Source organism: Rhagoletis pomonella, unplaced genomic scaffold, assembly GCF_013731165.1.
Source record: "Rhagoletis pomonella isolate Grant_MI unplaced genomic scaffold, Rhpom_1.0 Rhpom_scaffold_00011, whole genome shotgun sequence".
Lineage (NCBI taxonomy): Eukaryota > Metazoa > Arthropoda > Insecta > Diptera > Tephritidae > Rhagoletis > Rhagoletis pomonella.
The window spans coordinates 6331367-6343548 of record NW_023458565.1 but is presented as its reverse complement, the minus strand read 5'-3'; the positions used below and the strand labels follow the sequence as shown (position 1 = coordinate 6343548).

General features: G+C 31.8%; 1 protein-coding gene across 1 annotated transcript in view; it reads left to right on the top strand.

The window, feature by feature from the left end:
• The first annotated feature begins 11956 nt into the window (after window positions 1-11956).
• The window catches only part of LOC118747125 (gustatory receptor for sugar taste 64a), a 7380-nt gene continuing 7154 nt past the window's right edge, over window positions 11957-12182 (top strand). The window contains exon 1 of the mRNA XM_036481115.1: window positions 11957-12142. Within this exon, the coding sequence (XP_036337008.1) occupies window positions 11957-12142 (186 nt within the window). The remainder of the gene's footprint in view (window positions 12143-12182) is intronic.

Sequence of the window (12182 nt, the reverse complement as noted above, 5' to 3'; positions counted from 1 at the left end):
CAATGACTTTTTGTGTCGTACGGTTGCCCTAGTAACTAACAGGTAAACAAAAAATGCAAACAAAAAAGCCCAACAACAAAATTGCCGGTTGCATACCTTTGGCCATGGCATACTACTGATTTGGTGTTTAGTAGGGGTGTATTTACATACCAATAGTGAGAGGGTGAGTTTTCGGCGCCCGTTTTGTTTACTTGCCACAAGTTCCTAAGCGTATAATAAAGTCTTTATTTAAAAGTAAATATCTTTAGCGTTGCAATGATTAACTACATACTTATGCGCTTTCTAGCAAAATGGGCGTCAAAATGGACCAGAGCAAGGTGCAAACTGAGCATCAGAACCTACTATTTTTTTGTTAAATTCGTAACAATTAGTGTAAAACGGCGTTCAATCATTTATAAATCTTGAAAATAACTTCATACTTTAGGCACGCTCAAACTGTTTGTAAAACAAATATTTAGAAAGTTACTTGCGAAAGGCATTTAGTTTCCAGGTAGTGGAAATAATTTTCTAAGTGTGTGTAAGCTGCTCGGGTGAGGCCAAATTTTTACCCTTGCATTCTAAGGACCAATAAGAATTAATTAATTTTATTTTATTTTTTCGATCAAGAATAACAGATAAATGTGGATTTTTATTTTTTTTTCGGTCAAATTTAATCTTTATTTTGTGATTTATATATTTTTTTTTCGATTAACAATAATTATTACATTGTTTTAATTTTTTTCCACCGATTTAAATCTTTTATGATCTGATTTTATGATATAAAACAAATAAAACGATAAAAAGTCAAGAAACATAAAAATAACTATTACACTCGTCAGCAAACTTTTTGTACGCAGAATCAGTATCTGATGTTAGAAATACCAGATTGGCTCTAGTTTTTGAGATATTTTTACTTAAAGGTGTCAAAAAGCGAACAACAACAAAGCGAACGAAACAATGTAAAACAGCTGATATTGGAATATTTTTAAGAATATGTAAAGAAAAGTTAAACCCTGTTCTTTTATCCCGAAAGATAAAAATACTTTATGGTAGTATTTATTTTTGAAAACTTTTCAAAATGCACAGGTAACAAAAGTCGCACATTTCCGCATATTTCTACTTAAAATTTTTTTTAAATAACAGAAAATTTCATGTTTTAGCTACTCGCTGTGTATATTTTTATTTACGAGTGAACACGCATGGCACAAAATTGAATTTCAAAAACTTAAACAATATTTCAAATGTTAGTCAGAGTTATAAGAGATCGAAACCATACAGTCATTCAACAAATTTCGAATCACCCTATACAGTTGAAACAAGTACTTAAAAAAATAATATATAAAACTATATCACACATCTACAGGCTAAGGTCTTTAATTTGACTTCTAATTTTTGAAATTCCTTTTCAAAAGTATTCTCAAACTAACGTCTTCTTAAATCTTTTTCGTCTGACATTGTATGTATTTCAATGATAAACTAAACTGAATTTGATTGTTCGAACACGTGGCAACCCTCCTAAATAATGGTCAGAAATAAAGCAAACCCATTTCGATTGATTCCCATCTTTTAATAATTTTTTAAACACGTACCAAACCTCTTCAAGCATTCCGAAAGTTTAAACTAAAGATTTCTTAACATTCTTTTTTTGTTTGACTATTTTTGTTTATTTCTTATAACTTTTGTATTAGTTAATTGACTTAGACCTTTCAAACAGGTGTCAGCCCTCTTCAAGCTTAATCCTTGTTAACTCTCCTTCGACATTGCGATACATATTTTAATTAACTTATTAATTAGTGGAATTTGATTTTTCAAACATGTGGCAACCCCACTAAATATAGTTAAAAAAAAAAAATCCAAGCCCCCTTCGATTGATACCCATATTTTAATAATTCATTGAACTTGTTAAATAATTTAAATTTAACTTTCTAGACATGTGGTAATCCTCTTTCAACACCTTAAAAATATTCTTAGCGTTGAAACTAACGATTTCTTATAACTCCTTCGTTTGTCATTTATATTTTGATATTTCATAAAACTTGCGTACAAGTAAACTAAATTCGACATTTTAAGCATCTTTGCAATATTTTCAAACTACTACTTTCTGAAACCCCTTTCGTTTGGCACCGATATGGTGATACATATTTCCTTAACCTAATTCACCTAATTCAAATTGAATTTAATTTTTTGGACAGGTGGCAACCCTCATATAGTTCAGTTAAGAAACAAAGCTTTTCAAAACCATTTTGACTAATCCCAGTTTGTAATAAGTGATTTATTTTTTAAATAATTTGAATATAAATTTTAAAGGGTGGCAACTCTCATACTTTCAAAACCATTTTGATTGATACCCAGTTTCTAATAAGTGATTTATTTTTTAAATAATTTGAATATAATTTTTAAAGGGCGGCAACTCTTTTCAAAAGAGCAAGACATTACAGCACATCTGCAGTCCAAGCCTTTTAATTTGACACCTCATTTTGGAAAATCGAACGAACGGTGCGGATATGATGGCATTGATTATTAAATAATTTGAATTTAATTGTTCAACAGTTGGCAACTCTAATCCATAAAATAAAACCAGTTTGCACATCTACAGGCGAAGCGATTTAATTTGCAGATCTTTTATCCTGAACATAAAATGCCTTCGCCTATTATATATGTATATTACCGGCCAAACCCGATCTTAGGACAAACTAGTTTTGACTAGGCTAAACTAGAACAGGCGCCACAGTATTTTTGAGAAGAACTCCTTCCTGCGTAAGGGGCCTTCGGCCGCTCTTAAAAAAAATAACCCTCATCAGTCCAACTACGCAGTCCACAATATTGTTGCGTCCAATTTGATTCCGCGTTGGATGGATGTATCGGATCTAGTTAGAGCTAGTTTAGACTAGGAAAAACTAATTTGTCCTAAGATCGGGTTTGGCCGGTAATATATATATAGATACTCGAGCGCACTTGTGAACAAGGTTGTAACAGCCAAAACGAATCGAGATAGATATAGACAAATATAAACGTAAATGCTCAGAATGAATAGAGAAATCGATTATGCCATGTCTGTTAGTCCGTCCGTGATTGTACACGATTACTTTTTTGATTTAGCATTAATAAAAAGGAAATTACAAAACAAATTATAATTTAAAACTTTAAATAATATAATGTTAATAATATGCAATTGTTATGAACTTTGGATGCAATATAAAAAAAAATCGTTATAAAAACTGAATTGGCATATTTTCTTGATAAAGAGGAATAAACTCTACTCAATTTCCCGATGTAATAAAAATTGGTCAATTTTTTACCATTTGGTCCATTTTTTGGTCCGAAAAATAAATTGGAAATGGCAACCGTGATCCTAAAGCCAATAACTGCGCGAGCGACAGTTGAGCGATATCGGGAGACGATGTGAGAACAAGTTAAAAACAACAAAGGCCCCGTAGCCGACGACGGTATACCGGTTGAGCAGTTCGAAGCCGACAGCGAAGAGTTAGTAATAGAGAGCATGCATCAGCTTTTAAGTTCGGTCTGACGAATAAATGCCGGATGATTGGAATCTTCGTGCCAGATACAGCGGGATAAGCCTTCTTAGCAGTGCGTATAAGTTGCTTTCTACAATTCTGTTTGAAGGACTGAAGCCTTTCCCGAATCTTTACTATGCCTTCAGATCTGGCAGATCCACCTTTGCACATTAGGTCAAATGATACATTTGGCTGTGCGAAAGTCCAATTTCGTAAAGGCAGTTTTACATTATTTTTTGTTGCCATTCTGTAGAGAATACTCCAAAATAACAGAAACTCCACTTAGTTTTTGTAAAATAAAAAACACCGTTATACAGCAATAAACCAAAGTTACACTTTCAAAACGTTATTGATACGTTGTTTGCGCAACCGGTTTATTTTGTAAATTTCAAGTGCATTGTTTTTGTAAAGTTCGAATAACTAAAGGAAAATTTTAAATGGGGAAAAAAACTATATCTAAGTGAGAACCTATGTTCCAATTTAAAAAAGTGACTTTTTATCATTTGTTTGCAAAAAACTGACTTATTTGCATAACCTCAAAAATTTTTCTGATTTATTTTAATTTATGATTTTATGTAAGCTTTTACAATTTTGTTAACTTTCGGCAAACAAAATGGAATCGGAAATGGATAAATTAAGATGTAATGAGTTCAATTTATTTTACTTAATTTGCCGTTTTTAGCCGTTTTCATGAAAAAAGGTTTTTTGTGGGCTATCATGCTATCACAAAAGGCAAGTTGTTTGAAGTTTGGCTGATTGGATGTTCGAAAAAAGAAAAGCCTTTTTCGGTTGTCAAAATTTGGTGCTGCTGATATTTGCGAAAGTTCCATGAAACTCTTAGAAGAAAAAAACGCGTATTTTTTGCAATTATTTATCAAATAAATATGAAAATTATGGGAAACAATTTGGAAAGGATGCTAAAATATTTATATCTGAAAACATTGCGTTTCTTGCTGATGAGGTTCTTTTCGAAATCAAAAAGCCAACTGTGTCGACCATCAGCCGGATTCTAACTTTCGCTATCGCTAAAGTGCTAAAATAGGATAGCCAACCTTTTTCCGAATTTTTAGCTATCTCCAAAAATATCTCCAACATTTTTTGGTGATAAATAATCCATTTTAATGGTGATAAATAGTGAAAATGGAAGTATGTGATACCAAAAAAAAATAGCAGCCTCAATTTGCATTACATTTCATCTCCTGTAGCGTAGCCGAGGCTATGTTACAAATACACTAGCGCCTTCGCAAAAAGGCAAATCCTTGAGAGAACTCACGGACTGAAATTTCCAATTTTTTTTACTCAAAGTGAATAGAGCTTTGAACATTCTTTTAACAAATTAGTTATATAAACATTCGTATTCTTTTCAGGAAGTTACCAGCGATTTTCGGTAAATGTGTCACAAAGCAGCATTTGTATTCTGAATATAAATAGATAATATCGGTGGAGAATTTGGAAATACTGAAACCTCAAGTGAAAATGAAGTGATTTATGAAGACAAACTGCTTTAGGAATCTCTCCTCAAGACATATCTGCGAGACATGTAGTAAATATTTTTCTTTTTTTAATTTAGGAATTTCGATAATGCCATAACTAATCGCTAGAAGAAACCATTTATGTACATGTGACCATACTTATTTTATTATATAGCTCATTTTAAAGAGGAGCGGGTTGTGTATGATAAGAAAATAACTTGTGTCAAAACCAAGCTAATTGGACAATGTTTTTGAGTAATACCTAAAACATATACTCATCATTTGAACATACAAAAAAGCAGTAAGTTCTGTTTTACGAAAGCCAAGTCTGTTTAACATTTTATTTACTGCCTTTACACTTGTTTTAACGTTTTCCATCTTTTTACATTAAAATAATGCAATATTTTAGCTGCTATTAATTTCGCACAGAAAAAGTAATCATTTGACCTAATGTGCTTTGACCAGATTTTCAGAGTGCGTTAAATGCTGGAAAAATATCCTAGATACGCAAATCGACACCAACCACCTTCTCGTCGATTTTAAAGTCGCATTTGATAGCGTGAAGGGAAGCTTCCTCAACGACGCCGTGCGCCGCACAGTTGGCAAAATGAGTTGTTTAGTGACAAAATCGAATGTATTGAAAATGAAACCCGCTAACGTCTTGTCTGCATTTGGTATACAAAACTTTGAGTTTAACTTTCCGAAGGAGAGGAAATTGGTGAAGTTTTTGGTCTTGTTTTTTGGTTTTGTTTGTAAGTACCAAGTAGTAACTACAAGAAGATTTATATTTGATTCGATCCGCCATAAAATAAAAAAAAAAAATATACATACATATTTCTATGCATCCATTGCATTTTTTGGTGTTTTTAGGGGCTCTAGTATAAAAAATAGTTAATATGTTAAAATGGTTGAACAAATGATTGGGTATTATTCTTTGAAATATCTTGAAGAGAAGTATATAGTTTTCCGTTAAAAAATGTTGGTTTTGAAGAATTCTATACCATTTCTACGAAAAATTGTTTTTTTTCCCCCATAAATAATACATGAGCTTTGAGCGATCTCTACAATCCTAGAAGGTGAGAGAATTGAAATTCCAACTTTACTTTTTTCGGACCACTCTAATTTATATACTATACATACTTAATTACTTGTTCAAATATTTAATATCGAATTCTCCCTACAAACTATGTACATATTAATTTCATGTGTAAAAATAGGCGAAATTGTAAATGATTTATGTATGAAGTGAACAATATTTAAAAATGATATGTTTTCGAATCGTTTGGCTGGATTATTGATCTTAGCTGAAAAAAATTCGATAAGGCGCACAGGTAGGAGGTCTCACGCAAGTGTAGGCAGCGTATTATTGCCTTTAATATGCACTTATGTGCTTTGCAAATTTGCTTAGCTATGCTTTACACAAGCGCATATGTACGTACATATATATTTTAATGAAGGTAACCAGAAGCAAAGAATTTATAAATGCACTAAATGCTTTGTTTTTTGTCGTGTCAGATGCATTCAGATCGCTGTTACAGAGAAAAAATATCTCTACTAAAGTTTAAAAGATCGTCTATGAATGCTTGTCAAAGAAAAAAAAAACAAAGATAAATTCATAAATGTTTTTTATTTTGTTTTTGAATTTGCTATAAAGCAGCAAAATTTAAATGATGGTTTTTCTCAGACGCTGGATAGGATTTCGTCGAAAGCAAGGTTGAATGATTTTGAATTAGCCAAAATATAAATCCAAAAATCAAATTAATTTCAGAACTGAAAGTTGTATTCAATTCTTAGTAATATAAATTTATTATTTGTTCGACAATTGAAATCATGAATAAAATTTATTTATTGATTCGTTGAACAAATTAAAAAAAAAATTTATTTGTGATTTGATTCGCCAGACAAATATAAAATTAAATTTATTTGGGATTTGATTCCGCGACCAAATAAAAAATTAATTTGATTTTTAATTCGAGTTGACGACCAAATAAATTTTGTTTCTGATGCTGATTTCGAATCAGGAATTAGATACACTATAACAACTTAGGAGCATACACAGATGAGAAAAACTTGAAAATCATGCCTGCGTTACATAAAAAAAATAATTTTTTGTAGGAAAATATCGAATTAAATTGATTTGCTCGACAAATGGAATCGCAAATAAAAATGTATTTGGTTGATAAATTAATAAATAAATTCTACTTGTTATTTGTCAGCCGAATCAAGTGACAAATAAATAACTGTTCTATTTGGTAGAGGAATCAGATCATAAATTAATTTTATTTGTTCGATGAATCAAATTACAAATCAAATACATTTTTTGTATTATAAGCGGATTTAAAAGTCGAAAGGATTCTAAATTACGCAACGTTGACCGAAGGCATTAGATTAATTTCTCGCCGCTCATGGATTTTAATATTGTGTTCATATGAACATAGAAAAGAAGGATGGAATACAAGATTTCGCTCATCAGAGAGGATTTTTGAAAATAATTTTTGTGTGACGTCACACTGGTGCATTTTGCGAGACAGAAATGTCAAAAACGCTAACAAGAATGGAAGAAGAAGAGGCAATTTTGCAAGAAAAACGTAAACAACTTGCACAAGAGTGACGTCATACAAACAGCGACTCTGTCAAATTCACTGTGAGCGGAATAGCGGTGCCGAGATGGGCGTCACCCTTTTTATCTACATCGTGGTATACATAATGATAAAGATAAATTTACAAAGATTCCGATTTACTTCATTTCACCTCACCTCAATTCACTCAAACTCACCTCAACATAGAAGATAAAGAGAGAGAGAAAATGAAAGTAAATTTAAAATTCTTAACTTGTCCTCATGTGTAGGTGAATGTGTATGTAGATGAAGAAAAGAAAAAAGGTAATGATTAAGATAAGGGTATACATAGATCAGTATAAAGATAAAGATAGAGACAAAGATAGGGAAAGGGAAATAGACGAAGAGGCAAAAAAAAAGACAAAACAGTAAATTAGATTTGTTATATCATATTCTGTTGCTCATCTCAGTCCAATTCACCTCACCTCCATTCACCATAATTCATCTCATCTCAACTTACCTTATCTCACCTCAACTCACCTTAATTCGAACCAAATCACTTCAATTCAACTCTACTCAACTCACGTAATCTCACCTCAACTCTAACTAACCTCACTTCAACTCATTTCAACCCACATCACCTTAATTGCAGTGTTTGAATTTCAAACGCTGGGCGAACACTAGTTTTGGTTTATTTAAAATCTGGCTACCTTAAGTGAGGGTTTTTTTCAATGCATGGGAGTCCTTTAAATACTACTGACACTAAAATATCCGCCTTTTCATTCATATTTTCACAGCCATACATACTCGTACGTGAATACATCAAACACATGTAAATATGTGCAAAATATAAACACTTCTAATAAGTACAATGTGCATACATATTTAGTTGTGTAGGTATGTGTACGGGTCCGCCCATATTTTGCTGTTTTTATTAAACAAAAAAAAACATGCTGCTACAGATTTCCCGTGAATAACATTTATTATAAGTTTCTCATTCGGCTGATATGCACTCGTAGTTCCATATTCACAACGAAAACAGGTGTTATATATGGATGTAGATATTATTTATATGCAGATTTCGTTATCAAAACTAGTTAAAATAACTTATTTAAGTTGGTTAGTGAATAATTTTATACCAAATTGAAAATGCTTAGCCGCACTAAATTGCGTGAAATAATAATGAAGCATCAGAAAGTTTTTCAAAAAAATCATGTGAAGCCAGCGAAAAAGTCAAGTGAAAAAGATAAAAGTGCCACCTTGAAAATTCCCAATGACAAATTGGTGGTAGAAAATTTAGAGGATGTCGACATTAATGCCATCAAATTGATGGGACGACGTACACCAATTGAATATTTCACTCTTCTGGAGAAGGATTTCCATTACATTAAGCCAAGCATACACACAGACTATAGCAAATTGGATATATTTCATCGTGCTATTAGTCCAAGTAAGTATATTTTATGTATATGTGGAAAAACTACTGCAAATATATTTACATATGAGTGAATCCGTGTCAATCAAGCTCTGCCAAAGCAAAACAAAAATTTTTTTTTTCTAAAGTTATTAATGCAGAATTCTAAATTTCACAATTTCCACGATTTTGCAAGACTACTTTTTGAATAACTAAAAATATGGTTCTGGGCTCGTTTTAAGGGATATTAAGAAGAAATTACAAAAACACAAATCGAAAAATTAAAAAGTACAGACTTTGGAAATTTTGAAAATTGTTTAAGAAAAAACTTATAAATCGGCTAAATTAGTTTCACATTATACCACCAACTGTTCTTTAAAAATCCTGAAATTTTTAAGGAGGTGTTTTTAAAGACATCAATTTAGGAACTTTGAAAAAAAGCATAAGTATTCCAAAAAAACTTGTTTACTGAAAGAAAACAACTAGTCGAAAAATCGAATAGGAACGGATAGTCGATCAGTGGTTTGTGAGTGGTTAGATGAAAAAGTCCTAAGGAAACGCGTAGTCGATTTAGTGAAGTCGATTATTTCTTGAAACAACTTTTGCTATTCGACTAATCGATTCGTCGACTAACAAGAGCTCTTATGCTAAACCACTTTTATTTAATTTAAATTAATTTCATAAAAAAATGCATATCTTAAAAAAATTTTCAGGATCTCATAAGATATACAAGTATATAAAGTATACTATTTTGGCGCTCATTGTTGGGAAGAACGTTTCTACTTAATCCAGAAGTTATCCAGACTGTGGACCGAACCCAGGTCCTACGGAGTGGGAGTACGCACTTCTAACCACCCAGCCACAGCGGCTGTAGTGCATACATAAATTGAGCCAAAAATTTACTTTCACGATTTTTAAAATTTCTAAATTCTGTAACAATTTTTTTGTATCGAATTATTTTTTAAATATGTACGTTTTACATAGCCCCAAATATTAATTTTAGAACATGAACACAGGCATTTTTGTAACAATAATAGGTTTTGAGATATTGTGAAATTTTTAATATTCGAAAAAAAAAAATATTTGTTTGCTTTGATAGAACTTTGCTATATGGGTATTTCCATTCTGACGTTACGTGACACTCGTACGACTAAATCTAAAAAAAAAATATATCGAAAAAGTCAAAATTTTAAAAAGGGTTTTCAAGATTTGCATAGCAATTAAATGGCCCCTCATTCAGTAAAAAAATTACTATTGTTGGTAGTAGCGATTTAAAGATATTAGTAAACACACGCGCTGACGTGGCGTTACCCAAAACAGAAGTGGATTTTGTATAAAAGTTTTTATAGTAATATTGGAAATTTCTAATGTTAACTCTCCAAGTTTTTAAATGTAGAATCTTTTCTGATTTATGTTTAATCAGCTTTAATTATCTGACGTGACGTTACCTGGCGTTACGTTACTAAAATTTCCTAGGAAAAATTTTGTTTATACTGTTCTTGAAAGGATTTTTAATGGGAAGAAAACATGCAAATGAGCATAAATACGGGTTTTCAAAATATCTCAACCCTGGCGCCGCCTAACGAGACCATTTTTGGCAATTTTTTTTTGCTTACATAACCAGTATATGAACGTATACCAAATTGGATAAATAAATATACTTAAAAAAAATCTGTTTAAAAATGCGACTATAAATCGGATATATTATTGTTTATTTTTAAGTTTGGTAGATTTATGCGATGAATATGTATTTTTCTCGTTTACAAATTTTCGTCTTTACAAATCTTTTTTGTTAGCGGCTTTACACAATTCTATGGGTGAAATCAAACAGCAGATGTGTATTTTGTAGATTGTATACACTTTCGTAGTAAATTTACGCACAGCACAGCAGCTATATTATACTCTAAAAAGTCCGAAATTTAAACAAACTATTCGTTGAATACTCGAGCATGTAATTTCGCGAATAATAAGGTAGGAAATCAATAACTTACCTTTTAGCTAGGAAACTTACAAAATTTTTTTTTAGAGTGTAAACTAGATATAGGACTTTTATTTATTTTTTTCGCCGTAGACTTTTCGATGTATTCGGCTTTATGACAAAAGAGAAGTTCTAACATGCGCATGTGATCCTATCACACAATATCCGGTAAACATTAAACATGGATTAAATATAGACTTTGTGCGTAGAGAATTCAATAAAGCACAAAGTGTGACAAAAGAGTTCCATTCGGCATCATTTATTTGCAATTCCTGTAAATGTTTTATGTTCAGGTATTACTTTTGAATACAGCGCCATTTTACTGCCTGGATGTCAGAGAAAATGTCGAAAGGTATTAGGTAGGTATGGTTGCCACTGCTTAGCAGGGCCACACTTACGTCACGAGTTGAATGTCCTTTGTGATACCACGACTTAGAGCTGTGTTACTCCCCCTTGCTAAACAATTTTGAATCCTTGACGAAACTCGTTAGGCGTATAAGATTTATGTATATCTCCCAGTTCGTCAAGGTTCCAAAAAAAAAGAAACCCCAAATAGCGGAATCTGCTGCGCATTTACAGAGAAGATAAAGAACTATTTCTTCCTCACAATAGTGTTTGCAACTTCGGCACAAATTATGCGCCATATATGTATGCACCGACCTGGGCTAAGTTTGCCTAGAAATTCGACAGGTCTTAGCTTGCATCCATCTCTCGCTTGCGCATGTACATACATATATGTATGTATGTAGATAAACTCTCTTAAAAGCAGCTTGCAAGTGGTGAAGGCCATAGCAATGCTTGCTGGTACCGCACGGGTTAAATATGTTACTGGAACAAATATACAAAGAAACTGGATAGATATGTTTTTAATTTTTAACTTTTATTAAAAAAAAATATATATATTTAACTATCAAAACGGATTTTCAAATAACTTATTTGGTTTGGTTTTCCAATAAACCATATAAAGATCTTTATAAGCACTAAATATGTAATAAATTATAAAACAAAAATCAGCTGTTAAACACCTCTTTTAAAATAATATGATTTCTTTAGTACTCATTATAGGTCAATGTTTTTCGCTGATGCCTGTTCGTGGTGTTGGCCATTCGAATCCGCGTCAAGTACGCTTTACATTCCGATCCATACAAGTGATGATTACATTGATATTTTTGTTCGCCAGTTCTACGTTTAATTTTGCAATGATAAAACATTTGGCAAAAATTGGGGTAGACGCGAAAAATTTAGGTAAGATTGTTAATGTTTATT